The sequence below is a fragment of the Lutra lutra genome, chromosome 13, assembly GCF_902655055.1.
Source record: "Lutra lutra chromosome 13, mLutLut1.2, whole genome shotgun sequence".
Taxonomy (NCBI): domain Eukaryota; kingdom Metazoa; phylum Chordata; class Mammalia; order Carnivora; family Mustelidae; genus Lutra; species Lutra lutra.
The window spans coordinates 11,796,011-11,813,761 of record NC_062290.1 but is presented as its reverse complement, the minus strand read 5'-3'; the positions used below and the strand labels follow the sequence as shown (position 1 = coordinate 11,813,761).

At 37.1% G+C, this 17,751-nt stretch overlaps 1 protein-coding gene across 9 annotated transcripts in view; it reads right to left on the bottom strand.

Annotated features, from left to right (window-relative positions):
• CFAP95 (cilia and flagella associated protein 95) overlaps window positions 1–17,751 on the bottom strand; it is a 185,923-nt gene that overhangs the window by 71,647 nt on the left and 96,525 nt on the right. For 8 of the 9 annotated variants that reach the window (XR_007122455.1, XM_047701185.1, XM_047701184.1 and 5 more), the window contains one exon: window positions 10,285–10,342. The exons of the other annotated variant lie outside the window; for it this stretch is intronic. Coding sequence is in view for 7 of the 8 variants with exons in the window: in XM_047701185.1 (XP_047557141.1) it covers window positions 10,285–10,342 (58 nt within the window). In the remaining variant the exon portion in view is untranslated. The remainder of the gene's footprint in view (window positions 1–10,284; window positions 10,343–17,751) is intronic. 9 annotated transcript variants of the gene reach the window in all.

The window sequence follows — 17,751 nt, the reverse complement described above, 5'->3', positions numbered from 1 at the left end:
GCCCACTTCCAAAGAAACGTCATAGAGGACAAGACCCGACAAAACACAAACAGTGCTGTTTCAGAGAAACAGAGGAAGTCGAATGAAACATCCTGACAAAAGATGGGAAAAGTGTGTGAGAGAAAGATATGGTGAGGGCAAACAGTCTCTGTACAAACAGGAAGCACCAAAGATGCAGTCAGAGAATCACTACAGGGGAAATCTGCCTTAAGATTAAGAAAGCTTTCTTCCTTCTCTCTCTCTTCCTTCTTCTTTTAAACAAATCATGAACAGGTATCGTCAGGATGTTACAAGAGGGTCCTCTTGGTGAGTGGGACCTCCCACTTGACCTTCTGTCATTATGAAGGACAAAGAGCATATGGATACCACCTGTATCAATAAAACGTATTAGCCTATCTTGAAGAGGCAGGTATCCTGTTCTTGGTTCCCCATCTGCTCTCCACCCCCACCCCCATTGCCCCCAAGTGCTATAGTCTTAATCTGAGCATCGTTATCTCCCCAACTTTCTTTGGGATAAAATGACATGACTGTTTCTTAGTCAACTGTGTACTCAGTCCTCACTCAGCTTTGGTAATATTTAAGTCTTATTTCATTTCATCTTATTTCTTTGGAATCTTTTATTTTTTATAGTTTTGTTTTTCAAGGTCATTTTCAGTTTTCAGCCTGCTTTCTGGAACATCAGTAACTCTGCCTAATTTAATATTATAGGATAATTTGGAAGGATAGTCTCAATTCCTCATCCAGATCATCCATAAAAATGCATAATGTGTTATATTTCCCAGCCAAATCAGTCACTGTGAACTAACCTTGTGTCCACCATTACAGATAGCTATTAGCCACCTGGCATTCATACAGCAAAGACCATTCTTCCCTAGCATGCCTGTAAGTATGCTCATTTGGGGTACTTCATTTAGTCTTAAAAAGGTATTTGAGGCAGCGAGCTTATTTATGTGAATGTCACATTGGATGGAGTAAAAGTAAATAAATATACACATAGATTGGGAATTCTAATTCCAAGAGTGGAAATTATCCATTTTCTCTAAAATGTGAGATTTCGTTTCATTATTTTCAGTATACATAATGTATAAAATTCTTTCGCTGTTATATACACTTGACTGAAGACCTGTTGTCCCCTAATGAGGTTGTCTTTCATACACATGTGCAGAGTGATGTGGGAGAAAAAGGACAATTTCCATACAACCAAATCTACTTTGTCAACCCTTGGGATCATGGAGGATAGGCATCTCAGACATTCACTTCCTCACTACTTTTTTTTTAAAATTTTAGTTATTTATTTGAGAGAGAGAGAGAGAGAGAGCATGAGCATGTCTGCTTCTCCCTCCCCAGCAGGGAGCCGGATGTAGGACTCGATCCTGGGACTCCAGGATCATGACCTGAGCCGAAGGCAGTCACCCAACAGACTGAGCCACCCAGGTGCCCCCCCTTCCTCACTACTTTAAAAACGATTTCATTTCTATTGGGTATTTTCTTGTCCAGTGATTACATTATAGACCTAAGAGTAACTGGCAAATGTAGCAACAACAAACATGTTACTAGCTGGATGTATTTTTTTTATGTATCTAAGAAACATTTGCTATGTCTTCTTATCCCATAAAATCTTACAAAGGAAAAACATTTGTAACCAGCAGGGGTATTCAACTAAAGGAAAATAGTCATGGAAAGTACAAGGAAGGTTAGGCTGTGGATATAAATATAAATATCTATATCATTAATGAGTCAGGTCATCACAAAGAAATTTATGGAGATTTATATGAACAATCGCCTCACAAAATAAGCTGACTTTAAACAATATCATACAAACTTTAGTAACTGCCAACATAAAAAAAAAAAGGCAATATAGTAAACCTTAGCTATTGACACATTTTTTCTTTTTTATGCACAAATTTTGATTGGTCCTATCATTTTAATCACAGAAAACTATTTATTTATTTACTTATTTAAATTTAAAGATTTTATTTATTTGACAGAGATCACAAGCAGGCAGAGAGACAAGCAGAGAGAGAGGAGGAAGCAGTCCCCCCCCCCCCCCCCCCCCCCCCCCCCCCCCCCCCCCCCCCCGCTAAGCAGAGAGCTTGATGCAGGGCTCGATCCCAGGACCCTGAGATCATGACCTGAGCCAAAGGCAGAGGCTTTAACCCATTGAGCCACCCAGGTGTCCCGAAAACATTTAAAAATATCATTTTTTTTTTATTCCTCAGTCTACATTATGTGAGGACACCTGCCATTATTTTATCCTTATAATGGTATGGTTAGTTATAAATTTGAGGCCCAGGGTTCTCATTTTTTAAAGTTTTTTCTTCTTTACAAAAGTCAAATATGTTCATTGTAGAAGTTAAACATACTTAAAAGAAAGAAATTATAACTAAGCTTTAATGATTTGATGCAGAAACAAAAGGACATCATAGCTACTTAGCTCCAGAAGACAATATAAAATAAAAGTTTTAGAGAAAATGGTTCTTTCTACTAAAAGGATACAACAACAACAAAATACTTAAAAATCCGAGTTTCCTGAGAATTAAGATAACAATATCTCAACTGTTAGTAATACATGAAATAAGCAGAAGTTAAAATACTCATTTCCCAATTTTCAAACACTTTAAGTGTTTGCCAAGGTCCTTCATCAAAAAGATTACTTGGTCTCAAGTAAATACTATTAGGAAGGGACAGGATCAATGAGAGAGAATCAAATTACCTCAATTATGTAAGTAGTGCAGTGTTAGAGCCAGAGAGCTCATAAAGATCATTTTGTCTATATGATAGAGACTCCGCCAGAGAAACAGAACTAATAAGAGATAGGTGGATAAATGGATAGATGGACGGATGGATGGATAGACAGGTAGATAGGTAGATGCAAAGGATGTCTACTTATCTATCCACCCTATCTATCTCCACTGTACCTATCTATATGTTTGGGACAATAGTAGACCCTTGAGCAACATGGGTTTGAACTGTTTAAGTATGTTTATATAGAGATTTTTAAAAAATAAATACAGTACAGTACTACAAATGTATTTTCTCTTCCTATGATTTTCTTAATAACATCATCTCTCTAGCTTGTTTTATTCTAGTAATACAGTATATAATACACATACAAAATGTGTGTTAATCAACTGTTTATGTCATCATTAAGGCTTCTGGTCAACTGTAGGCTATTAGTAGTTAAGTTTTTGGTGAGTCAAAAATTTTATGTGGGTATTTTTACTGTGGGGGGGTGTTCAGTGCCCCTAACTCCCACATTATTCAAGGTTCAACTGTGTGTGTGTGTGTGTGTGTGTGTGTGTGTGTATATATATACACACTGACACAGAGAGAGATCCTCCCTCCCTCCCTCTTTTCTTTCCTTCCTGCCTTCCTCCCTTCTTTCCTTCCACTCACCTATTAGCAATTATATAGTCTCCCAAATAAGGCAAATCCTCTTGTATCCTAACCTGGGAAAGCTGTGAAGCTCTGTGGTGCTATATGAACAAATGCCAGCAGGTCCTAAAATTGAAGTTGGGACCTAGGAAATGTGATCCCTTAATGCTGGCAGAATGCCGTAAGACTCAGAACTGGAAATGTTTTGCTTATAAGGTACAAAATCAAATCTATGTGTATATGTATAAGGTCAGCACACATGTGTAACACACAATGAGATCTTTCAGGCATTATTTTAGACTGAGGAAGGCCACCATTTCCTTCTGAAACCAAGTAATAAAGGGCTGTTCCTGTGGTTAGCTAACCCTGAGATTGATGAGCGAACCCATCAATCAAAAAATAGTAGGTAGAACCACATGACCCCTTCCCTCTTCTCCAAATTCACCTCCCACCTCCACCTCATTTGTAGAATAATCTAAAAACTTTCTCATTTTAGCCAATAGTAAAAGTAGTAAGAAAACCAAGGATATTCAGCAAATGGAAATTATTCTTTTATCAGTAGATACTGAGCTAGAACATTAAGAGGACAAAAAAGAGAAAATTAAACAGTAAATATATTAAGATTCAGGACAAATAGTAAAATAAAAGTCATGAAAACACATCAGAGAACCTGGGACATTACCTATTTTAAAAAATACACTCCAGGGGCGCCTGGGTGGCTCAGAGGGTTAAGCCTCTGCCTTCTGCTCAGGTCATGATCCCAGGGTCCTGGGATCGAGCCCCACATCAGGCTCTCTGCTCAGCAGGGAGCCTGCTTCCTCCTCTCTCTGCCTGCCTCTCTGCCTACTTGTGATCTTTGTCTGTCAAATAAATAAATAAAATATATATATAAAAAAATACACTCCATTCTGGACTAAAAACATATGGGATTATTCCATGGGGCATATTTAGATGATACAACTTTGCATGCTATGATGTTTTTAAAAGAGAAGCAGAGAAAGAAAGGACTCTATACTGGAATGAAATTCTGCAAGATCATGGCAGCATAGAACAGAGCAAAGATACAAAGAGAGGATTCTAAATAGAAGAGCAAACCACAGTTAATTTAGTTCAGAGAAGTGATGCTTCCTACAGAATCCCCAACCTAGTCTAGATTCACTTTCTGTATTAGCTTTTGGGTGTTTTCAGCAAGTCATTCTTTTCTTTCTTTTCTTTTTTAAGGGCCCTGGTAGACGTCCCTTCCCAGGAAGCAGAAAACTAAAGGCAATTCCAGCCTTTAGGGGTTTTCTTGCATGTAAATGAGCCTAACTGAATAACAAAGGGCTCTTAAAGATTGCTGTCAACCTCCGACTCCTAGCCAAGATGCATTTTGGTCTAGGATAATACTCAAAATATTTGTCGATCAGTACAGTCAGACTGGGCAAGTCTTGGAGGTACTTCTGGGGGCTCACAAAAATGTTTTCATTTCTTTTAAAATCAGAATTCAAGATGAATCTAGTAACAAAGTGAAGGTAATTAATGCCATTAAATTCTACACTAAACATGGGTTGAATAGTAAATTTTATATTACATATATTTTACCATAATAAAAAATGCAGATGCCATTTTGAAAGACTAATTCCATTAATTGGTAGAAACTCAAAGCTAAGCCAGGAAATGTTGCTGGCCATTTAATATTCATAAAAATGAATATTAAATGTAATTCTTGTAGCTATTGTAATTGATGGTAGCTATTATACGAAAGTTTTGCTTAAAATAGGGTACAAGAGTCCACAAGTACTCCCAAGGAAAAAAAAGAGTATTGTATGCTTTAGTTTTGTGTAATAACACCCTTTGGTACGTTGGTAATAATTTCAAGAAGGTTAACAATAACAGGGTCCTATAACATGGCCATGAAATACAATAATATAGTCAAAAATGGGCAAGAAGACAAATGGCCTAAGAAATGTATTTCTTTAATAAGCTTTCAAATCAACCCCCTGCCACCAAAAGTGAATATGATCCAACGTGGATTGTGTTTGTCTTTATACCAATGCAGCTATACAATATATATTGTTTTATTTTTTTATTGGAAGGAGCCCATGATGGCAAAAGTCCTCAGAGTCCGTGAAAGTCATATGTAGTCCTGGGTCTTGGGAGTCCAGAGAGAAGGGGTTGGGGCTACTCAGTTCTGGGAAACTCAAGGTGACAGCATATTTTCGATCACCACAGAAATATCAGTTTTTTTTTTAACAATGCTATATCTGTACCAGTGCATTGAGCCCCTGTAATAGAACAGGTCCATCCTGCTCTTGTGGAGAATGATGTTAAAGGGATGCAGCCTCTTTTCATACCTACTGTGCCACATGGCAGGGATTCCTCAACGTTAGTCTGGAATGCATGCCAACTTTATTTATTTATTTTAGACTTTATTTATTTATTTGATAGAGAGATAGAGAGGGCCAGAGAGCACAAGCGGGGGATGGGGTGCAGAGGAGAGGGAGAAGCAAACTCCCTGCTCAGCACGAATCCTGACATGGGGCTTAATTCCAGGAACCTGGGATCATGACCTGAGCGGAAGGGAGACAATTTAACTGACTAAGCCAGCCTGGCGCCCCTCATCCCAACTTTAAAACATAGTTCTCTAGTAAAGACTTCCTCAGCTTTCTGTCTCTGAGTGAATATGGAACATTTGTTCAGACAGAGACCAGCAAACTTGGGAAGTTGAAGGGTCAAAGGAATGAGTGATATGGAACATTTTGGGGGTTCAAGCTACCCATACATCTGGAAAGATAATTCAATAGGCAGCTCTATTTATGAAAACAAAATGGTACTTCACATTAATAATGACCAACTAGATCTACCCAAATTGCAGCTGCATGACTGGAAGGAGCTATTAACCTCCAAAATGCTCCCACTGAGGGCTTGGTCATTTGACTCAGTCTTTGGCATTACCCTTCTTTTCGGCTATCCTGTAGGCTGATTTCCAACAGCCAGATTTAGAATCTAGCCAACACTCTGGCTTACCATTTTTTCACCCTCTCAAATCAATGGCTTTGATTCCATTATCGAAATTCAGTCCCATGCCCACATCCTGGGCTCTATCATTTCCCAGAATTGTTCTACATCTGAAATTACAATAAATTCCAGTACATCCCTTTGCTCATTACTGCCAATTCTTCCAGCTCTCACCCCTTCACTATGGCCACGCTTGGTTTTCCGGTTTGTTTGTTTGCCATTCTCATTCCTTTGACCCTTCAACTTCCCAAGTTTGCTGGTCTCTGCCTGAACTAAGTCTTGTCCTTACTCATCCTGAGTATACTCAGTCAACTCTCCATCATTAAACTCTGCTCACTTGTCCTTTACCTTAAAAGCTTATGTACCTTTCAAACAGCCAGCCTTGGACCAATCATCTAATGTACCCTCTAACTTTTCCTCTATTTTGGTTCTTTGGAAAAGGATGGAGAAGCTTTTAAGAGAAGGTATCTTTTGTTGAAATTGGGGTGAGCCATAAGTATCCAACTTAAGAAGTGGAGTTCTGAGGAAGTAGCTTGCAATTCTCTTCCATTTCTATCCTTAAAAATGATTTCATAGTTTCCTAATACTCTGTTATTTACTTACTCATGTCTAGAGCTATGGGATAACTTGCACTCACTTTAAAATTCCTGTAATGCTATCCTACTTTATGCAAGTATCAATTTATATTATCATTTAATATAATATAAAAGTTAATAATATAAATATAAATAATATAAAAATTGATAGTTTCAATTCATGCAAAACACTTGAAATGTAAGTCCAAATATTTTAAGATGTCTTCAGGAACTGCATAATTGCAGTCTGTAGCCTGAGAATGGTGTGCTGTGTTTATGCTAACTCCACATGGTGAAGTTCTTAGCAAGAAAAAAGTATTCTCTCTTTTTTTGGTATTTTATGAATCATATACTTGTTTATGTACACAGTAACTTCTATGCCAGAGTTCAGTCACATTCTACTATTATTTAACCATTTGCTGTCATTATAGTTTAAGTTTTTTTGTATCCTCTAAGAATGCAACAAGGTAGGCATTTACTGAATGGGGGCTCTAGGAGCAGTGCTAAAAAACATGTCTCAACATTAAGTACTTTGGCAAGGAACTTGGAAGTGAATGAACAAAACTCTACAGAAGCCAAATAATTGCCATGGTGGGTTGTACTATTAGTGCAGAAACAAGCAAAACGAGAAATATTAGAAATAATGCTAAAAAAAATTAAATGCACGAATATATAACACAATAGCCAACAGTTTATGCACCCTGCATAAATAAATAAATAAATACATCTCACTTTCTTTATCTTTATGCCAGTGGAGAAGTTCATCCTTTAAAATTTTGTGGGTTTTTAATTATGTGTTTTGCAACTACCTTTTGTTTAGAGATGCAGCCAGATCCCATATATGTAAGGAAATGGACCTAAATTGCATTTTTAAATAATATGTTTCCTTGTGTTTTTCCTGATTATAAGCAATCATGCTTGTTGCACTAGAAAATTCTAAAATGTGTAAAGATGAAGAACTCACCTAGAATCTCACCAGTCAATGGCCAACTTGACTAGCATTTTGACAGTTTGGTTTTTTGCCTGTATATTTTTGCATAGTTTATACATATACAATATTTACATATTATACCAATATAATAAATTTTATATGCATACGATTTTGCATCTTAATTTTTTTTTCACCTTAAATCAAGATTTATCAGGCCACTAAGAACCATCTATGGACATTATAAAGGCTACAAAATAACTCATCATATGATTATAACATACTTAGTAGTACTATTCCTAATACTAAAACATTAGCTACTTTCCAAGTTTTGCTATTACAAATAAATCTCTGATTGTAACATACTTAATAGTACTACTCCTAATACTGAAACATTAGCTACTTTCCAAGTTTTGCCATTACAAATAAATCTGTGATGAGTATCTTGAATATAAATTTTACTCCTAGTTGAGTTTTCTCTGAGGAAGTTTCTTAGAAGGAAAATTATTAGATCAAATAGTGTCTTGATACATATTGCCAAATACCTTTCCAGAAAGATTAAAGCAATTTACAGTCTTCCTGGCAACAGATGAAAGTACCCATTTCATCCTATCTTCACACATTAAACATTATTTTTAAAAATACTGTCAATTTTATTAGCAGAAAAAAATTTTATTGTTTTAATTCACATTTTTTATTATTTGTAAATTGGGATTTTCCCTATATTTATTAGCTAGTTTTGCATTTCCTGCTTTGTAAATTGTCTATATATTGTCCTTTGCTCTTTCTGTAGTGTCTTATCAGTTTTCCTGCCTATATGTATATATATACATACCTATTATGTTCTTTGCCTATTAGGCATTAATCCATGAGCTATCATACTTGCTTTCTTTATAGTTTGAATGCTCTTTTTTGATGAGAAAAAATTAAGTAAGAAAACAACATAAAATGTAGTGTCATGAATCCTATACTTCCCTAAATTGGTTTTACCATGGTTTTTAAAACTTTTTAATTATTCTCCTCTGTTTATCCTTTTAAATAACTCTTATAGTCTTAGAGTTCTAATAGAAAGCAAAATCCATTTTTAATATAATTAAATGTATGAACTTAATTCATAATTAATTTAGTTTTCCAGTTTCCTAAAATGCTTGTTATTCCCTTATAGTCAAGACTTCTGTCTCAGTTATATTTGGGTGTACATTTGTTAAAATAAACTTAATGGCTTCAAACAAGAATTTATTATTATCTTCTTCTTGGAATCTTTCATGGGTTGCAGTCAGAGAGCAGGTAGAGCTGCACCTCAGGCTCAACTAGGCTGGACGTCCAAGATGGCATACTCACTCATGAATCAAGCTCATCAGAGCTCCTCTTCATGGCCTCTCCTTCCAGGAGAGTAGCCTTGATTTCTTACATGGGGGCTCAGGGCTCCAAGACTCAGAAGCAGTCTTCTTCAGTCCAGCCTAGATCTGGCATAGTGTCACTGCTGCATGTCTTCCCAAATCAGTTTCCTGGCAGCTCAGATTCAAGGGTGGGGCATTACTCACTTTGTCGTAGGGAAGTGGCTTGTGGAAGGTCCACCATCCTTGGAGACAAACTACCACATCTTCTTTATTGATCTTTATTTGGTTGAGAATTTTCTTCACAGAAGTATTTAAAATTTGTGTTGCTACAGTAATTTGTGGGGTTTTTTTAATAGTTTCCTAAGCAGTACTGATATGAAGCAAAGATATTATTTTTGATATACTTATTTTGTATTCAATCACCTTACTAAATGGTCTTATTTCTACTACTAATTACTTCTGAGTTTAATATCTTAGTTCTCCTAAGAAGATAATAATATTCTCTGAGAATAAAGATGACTTTATTTCCTCCTCTTTTTCAATAGTTAAATCTCTTACCTATTGTACCAGCCAAGACTTCCATAACAAGACTAAGAGGAGGGAGACTTATTTTGTTTCTGATGTTTAATTTTTTAAGTGTAAGTAAAACGAAGTTATAAACTGGACATATGCTACCAACACACGCATCTCCCAGAGCTAAATTACACCACTTACTTTTATGTGTCAATGCGATACAAATGAATTGAAAGGTAGGTTTTTATTCCAGATAAACTGAATTCAGGGGAAAGGACAATAAAACAAGATGAAGAAGAAGATAACTAATACATTTTGGACACTGCACTATTTTCTTCCTGAAATCTATAAACTTCCAAAAATAAATCATAACCATAAAACATTCCATTGACTCCTACAAGTAGCGAATATCTCTAAATAAATACACAACATCATAAATCTCAGCAATTTGTCCTTTCTTCCCAAGCCTGATTATTCACACTAAATGCGAAGAATCACTGTAAGCACATAAATAAGTAAGTACTAGAATGAGGCTTTCCAGCCATGTCATACTCACGAGTGGCTCATACTCGTACGGTGCAGCATATTCCTCAGCGTATGTTGTCAAGGCATACCTAAGAGGGACAAGTCAATATCTGAGAAAAGAATGACTCCAAAAAGAAAGATATTCAAAGTGTTTAGTGTTACAGACTTCACACAAAATAAAAACATTTTAAGGAAGATTGGCCCCAACAAAAAATTTTAAAACCTTCAACTGTCCCAGACCTTGTTTGTAGCGTTACCTACCATCACAGGATGCCCTTCCTTCAATCACTTCCCATTCAACACCACTTACTCCTCTCCTCTATTAATGATACTCTACCAGTCCCAAGTCCCTGAGCTCAGGTGCATTCCAAACTTTTGGGATTCCCTTTACCATCTACTTTCTGTCCTTTGAACTTTTTTGGCCCTAGGCCCCATGTTCTCTGACAGATGACAACAAAAAAAGAGAAGAGAAGATCGCCAGGTGGACTGAGATTATGTATCTCCCCAACTTCCACCCCATTAAACACACAAAAATGCTGAATAAATACATCCTCCCTCCCCCAAGTCTGTAAGCACCGCTTAGCTCCAAAGGGAAACTCAAAGGTACTAGAAATGAAGAGGATACTCACTAGAATAGGAAGTCATAAGATGATGTGCCAAGGCTAAAAGCTAGAGTTTGAACTGCACATGAAGGGCTGGAGACATGGCCTTGGGTTCACAGAAGGCAAAGAGCTAACCTCCGACTTATAGCCAGGAGCCTGTAAAGTCTGCACCCTCATATAAAAGAAACCAAAGAAACTCCAGCCACCTGTACAGAGAAACTGGCGAGAAAGTTTCTCTGTTTGGAACTCAGGGTGGGAGAAAAATCTTTTTAAGAGAAATAATTAAATTTTAAAATTTAAATTAAAATTTTAAAAGCCTTACTTCTGTTTCTGGAAATATTATGAGACTACAATATCGAAGAAACTCCTCTGAGAATTGCACACCTAAAAATGTTGGGCACAAGGAAATTTAACCATTTTAATGCATGGCTCTGCTGGTGGGAAAGAGAATTCAACAAGCAAAAGAATTCCAAAATAACAAGAAAGTAGAACTCAGAATGGTTATTGGATACAGGTGCTAATATTTTATCTGGTGGTAACCACCAGTTCCTGTTAGGCTTTTGAGGTGTGGCTTCCAGAGTAATAGCATTAGCATTATCTGTAAACTTGTTAGGAATACATACAACTGGGATCCAGCCTCAATCTGCTGAATTAGAAACCCAGGGGTAGGGCCCAGCAGTCTGTGTTTTAACAAGCCTTCTAGGTGATGCTCATGCACACTTAAGTTTGAGTACTGGCAGCTAAAAGAACAAAAATTAGAAGTGTAAGTTTCAAACTAGCAAATAAATTTTTAAAAAGACCAATCTAATAAAAAAAGTAGGAAAGGAGGTGCCTGAGTGGCTCAGTCAGTTAAGCGTCTGTCTTCCACTCAGGTCAAGATCACAAGGTCCTGGGATGGAGCCCCATGTCGGGCTCCCTGCTCAGTAGGGAGTCCATTTCTCCCTCTGCCCCTGATCCCACTAGTGCTCTCTCTCCCCCTCTCGCTCTCTCTCTCTCAAATAAATAAAATCTTTTTTTTTTAAAGGCAGGAAAGGAGAATTAAAGGAAGAAAAGAAAATCATTTCTGTTCATAAGACAAATTAAAATCATAAAAATAAAAATAAATATCTTTGCAATCAAAATGAAAGTAAAGGTTAAACTCATCAGTGAAAGCATTTCTCAGACTTAAACTGAATGTGTCTTACATAGTACAACTCTATGTTTCTATACCTAGAATACCTAAACCTAGAATAAAATTATTTTCAACAAAAGTTTGAAGGTAAAATCATATAAAAAAGATACATATAAAAAGATACATCCAGAAAATATTAACACGAAGTTAGTGTTCTTATATTAATAACATGTAATTGACTTTCTGTCAAAAGTTTTTAGTTATAAAGACCATTACCTACTGATCAAAGCACCAAGAAGATCCTAAGTCAATAAAGCTAACAACACATTGAATATGTAAGTCAACAAATGACAGAATCACAAAAATAAAATGACAAGTCTGCAGTCAGGACAAGATTGTGATCCTAGATCACAATCCTAGGTCCTTTGGTTCCTTAAACCCAAATATTTACATATACCCTCCAAAACCATGTAGAGCAGCAGCAAAAGCAAGTGAAATCACAAAATTGCCCACCCTAGAGTATAAGACAACAAATTTCGGTTTACATGTAGGTGGGAGAACAATCCAAAATCAGGAGCACCAGAACCAGAGCCTATTCTGAAGCAAAATCAGGTAGGGATTACATGGAAGAGAGGAGAGGGTGGCAAGTCCATCATGGGGATGGAACACAGAAGGCATCAGCCCCAAAAAGGAAGGATCGTTCCCCTTGGGGAAATACTGAGAACAAGTCTGAGACTAGCAGATCTGAATATTGGCTTTCCAAGAAAAAGGCCCGGAAAGTATTCAAGACCACAGTGACAGTCTTAGGAAGGTGCTGCCTCTGGGAAGGTAAAGAAAAATAAGAACTCATGTTCAGAAATTAAGGGTCCACGCTTTAAACCACCGCACTTTAAAAAAAGATGCCTTTAATGAGATAACGTTCACTGCAGTGATCCAACAATAGAGGGCACTCTTGAACTAAGAGATTGAGAAAACGGTCCAAATGTCTCATTGCCCCTCCTTTGAATTAACTGATTGTTGCTCGTCCAGGAAAATTCAACATACTCAAGATGAACAGAGAGTGCAACATCACTGTAAGATGAAAACAGTAAATGAGAATCAAAACTGAACTGATGAAACTTTCTCCAGAAACATTCCCAAACAGTCGCAGAAGTCCTCCTACAGTCTTTCTAGTCAATGAACTGGATTCTATTCTATGAATCAGAGATTTGAAAAAATGCAGTAAAACAAGAAAAAGAAAAAGTGTAATAACTGGGATGGAAAAAACAGAATTTTCATCTTCCACAGATGATAGTCTACATTAAAACAATCCAAGAGAATCTACAAATCATAACAGTCAAGTATCATGAAGGTTGTTAGATACAAGATCAATATACAAAAATAGCATACCCATATACCAGCAACAAGAAATTAGAAAGCATAATTAAAGTGGAAATGTCCTATTTATAACTATAATAAAATCTCTAGTGTTCCTATATGAATACATCTAAAAGAACACTTAAAAGACATTTATGACAAAAATTATAAAATTTGCTTAAGGACATAAAATAACTCATGTATTTATAAACTCAATATATGTTCCATATACATACATGTGTGTATGTAAATTTCTAAAAGGTTCATAATCGGCCATTTTATATATAACTCTTGATTAAATTGTCATTTAAAATTTCTATTAATCAAAAGACAACATAAACAGTGTTCCAAGAGAAATCACAGGCAAGAAGATATTTATTTTAAAATGAAGTCAAATAATATTAGTATCCAGAATAGATTAAAAATGCTTAGAAATCAATAAAAGACAATATTCTATAGAAAAATGGCCTAAGGCTATAAATAGCTCACAGTGGAAGAAAATAAAAGGGCTAATAAACACTTGAAAACAAATTCAGTCTTAAAACTCTTTGGGACGCCTGGATGGCTCAGTGGGTTAAACCGCTGCCTTCGGCTCAGGTCATGATCCTGGGGTCCTGGGATCGAGTCCCACATCGGGCTCCTTGCTCGGCGGGGAGCCTGCTTCTATCGCTGCCTCTGCCTGCCTCTCTGCATGCTTGTGTGTACTCTCTCTCTCTCTCTCTGGCAAATTAAAAAAAAAAAAAAATCTTAAAAAAAAAACCTGTCTTAAATTCAGTAGTGAAATGGTAAAACAACCACAAAGTGCCATTGTATTAAATCCGTTTGGTAAAAATTAAAAATCTCTACAATGTATACAAGAATATGAAAGTAAGAGTATATTCACACACTATGAGTGGCAATATCTTGCAAAACTGAAGGTGCATATATCTTAATAAGTGGCAATTATATTTTTGAGTATTAAGAAATCCTTGCATATATACTCAAGGTAAGAGATATAAGGATATTCAATCTAGCTTTATTTGTAACAGTGAAAAACTGGAAGCCAATGTCCATCAATATGGTAGATATGTTGGATGACTCTATAATTCATGATAAATTGTTTCTCTAAAAAGAATTTTTAAATATGGCAAAACTATTAACTTATAGTATAACTCAGTAATAAGTAGATGGATGTCCGAAGAGTATTTTATATGAAAATATTCTATGATCTTAAAATGTTTAAGTGTTAATAGATGACAGTGAACTTGTTTCTCTACCCTATTCTCATCCAAAGTTATGACTCAAATAGTATAATTATCAGTCAAATAGAGTGTTACTTTGGGCAGGCCAATTTGCAAGGTGGAATTGAGCAACTCTTGATGCACCTAAAGCAAGCAGAAACCCATTCCACTCAAGCTTAGGCCCTTCTCCCATTCTTTATTATCACCTCCAAGCACAAAGTCTGATACAAGGCAGGCACTGAGAAATTAATCAAACACACACAAAGCAATAAAAAAATTTAGATATAAATAAATAAATAAATAAATACAGATTTACTATAAGAAATCAAAGTAAATAAAGGTGGAAGGTTAAAATATTCAGTGATCTTTCTGAAAATGCAATGTGACTCATCAATATGGAAACTTTTACAATACTGAATGATAACTGTTAGTCAGTTATAAACCATTTGATAACATTCCCCCATCCCCACTTTTCAATCTGAAGAATAGGGAAAAATCTTTAAGTGATATATATTTTATCCAATTTGAGACAAGATGGTCTTTTGAAAATAAAACCATGGAAAATCAACATAGATCTTCCTTTTAGATAACAGCTAAAGGCTATAGCCAAATAAAGAATATAATGAAAGAATAAGTCCATTAGAAGGCAAATGGCCTTCAGAGAAACTCAAGAAAGCAAGAAAAGAAAACTAAGGGAGGCATGGGTTCTAGGCACAAGAAAGAGGTGTCCTGGCTCATAAAGAGACCTCTCTGGAGGTTCTGGGAGCAGAGCTGCAGGACACCAAAGTCAGTGCTCCAGTCTGACTTATGAGAGCCAACAATAACTTCAGTTCATTGTCTGGAATCACCCCCAAGGAAGCCTGTGCCATGGGTCGCTGCTGAGCACTCTGTCACTACCCAGAGCTAAAAGGTCCAAATATCAGCCCCCAGTTCAGATTCCACCAGGGCTCTACATGGGATTTCTTACTATAGATGATGGAGAAAGGGTCAGTCACTCTCCTGTGATATAAAGTCCCTCGCCTCAGCGGGAGAAAAGGAAGCCAACAGGGGGAGAATGCTGGTCCCCATTCCAGTAGTCTCCGAAGCTCAGTTCTTCCAAGGACTTTCCCAGAGTTCCATATGGTAATTTAAACTCTTTTAATAAACTCTCCTTTTGGCTCAAGGTAATTTTAATTGTGTATTTTTTTACTTATAAGTGAAAGAGTCCTATTATAATCAGGTAATCAGAGTCTGAGGCCATCGATCATTGTAATCTTATAACGAACTCACCTTGCTCTGATTCCAAACACTCTGTACAACACTCTGATTCCAGTTTGTCTTCCTCTTCCTTTCTTTCTTTCCTTCTTTCTTTCATTCTTTCTGTTAGGCTGCCATGACTGGTGTACTTGAACATTTTGTTTCTCATTATAAATTAACTAATTAAAATAGTGGCTTTTCTTGTGAGTTTAATGAACATAAGTCAATCTCCATGAGTCGGCTAAATTCTGAAGCACAGATAAAATGGTCTTTCTGGAAATGTAAAACTGAAGACCAGATGCTGGTAAATTTACCAGTCTGATGCCACGCTGTAAGAACTCTTGGAAGGTGGACAGCTGGCTTCTGCCCAGCACCACCTATAGTTGGCCACACATGCCCTCTCCAAACTTTACCAGTTGTAACTAAAGGTGTTCTGCAAGATGAAGAAGGAAAAGAAATCTGATATTGAAGTTATTATCAAAGCCACAGTATTAGTTAAAATGCCTACAACTGCACTAAGCCCTGTGGTACCATGTGTGAATCTGGGACAAGATGATATACCAAAACCCATGGAATCACGGTTTCTTAAACTTGGAAGAACTTTAAGGGTCAACTGCTTCTTTTCTGTTTTGTCTGAAGGAGAAGCAGATATTTTCTTACCCAGCTTTGGTCCCACCTAAGAGTCTGGATCTGAGAAAGTGACTCAAAAACTCAAAAAAGCGAGGATTAACTTGGAATAAATCCCCTTGCTGGCAGCAGGAGAGGCAGCACCCACCACCATTTAGGATGGGTAGAGCCCCTGTGGCTATGGAGTCTACTTGACTCTGTGTGGTAAGAGAAGGGGAGCTTACAATCTCCCTGGGAAACTCTGTCTCATTCTTAACAGAAATCATCATTCTTTTTAAATCTCGTATTGAGCGGAGATTCCTCTTTCTTCTACCCATGGAACGAAGCTACACAGAAAATCTGATCATTCTTCCACATCTGCTACATGCCAGGACTTTTTTTTTTTTTTTTTAATGCACCACTAATTTACCCTCAAACTTCCCCAGCTGTGTAATTCTCATCTCAGTATGTTCAGTTATTTTTACTCCTTGAGAGCATTTCTCTTGGAGACTTCTGTTCTGCTCTAGTCTCAGAGCACTGTTCTCCCAAGCTGCAACACAGCTGGAGTGTTGGGGAGCCTAAGTCTTGGGGATAACTACCACAGCTCCCCTGTGAAGGATTTTCTACTGGGGGTCTCTCATCTTTCTCCACCTTTGTTTACTCCCTCATTTAAAAAGATACTAACAGGGCGCCTGGGTGGCTCAGTGGGTTAAGCCGCTGCCTTCGGCTCGGGTCATGATCTCAGCGTCCTGGGATCGAGGCCCGAATCGGGCTCTCTGCTCAGCAGGGGGCCTGCTTCCCTCTCTCTCTTTCTCTGCCTGCCTCTCCATCTGCTTGTGATCTCTGTCTGTCAAATAAATAAATAAAATCTTTTAAAAAAAAAAAGATACTAACATACAGTGTTAGATTAGTTTCACATGTACAATATGATGACTGAACAATTCCATACATGAGTCCAGGCTCATCACGATAAATGTACACTTCACCCCGTTTATCAAGTTCACTCATCCCCTCATATCTCCCTTGTGGTCCCCACTAGTTTTTTCTCTGTATTTAAGAGTCTGGTTTTTTGTTTGTCTCTTGTGTTCTTCGTTGTTCATTTGTTTTGTTTCTTAAATTCCACATAGAAATGAAATCATATCAGATTTGTCCTACCCCGACTGATTTATTTCACTTGGCATTATAGCCTCTAGCTCCACCCTAGAAATCAGCCTCGAGGAAGCCAGTGGGTAAAAAGTGGAGAGAACAGGTGAAATAGAGGACAATTTGAATCCGCTTTTACCCCCGATCCAAGCCAAGCCCTTGCTAAGTTCCCCAGCAGTTTGGAAGCAGTTCTCCCCTCCCATGAAGAACACACCGGGAAACCC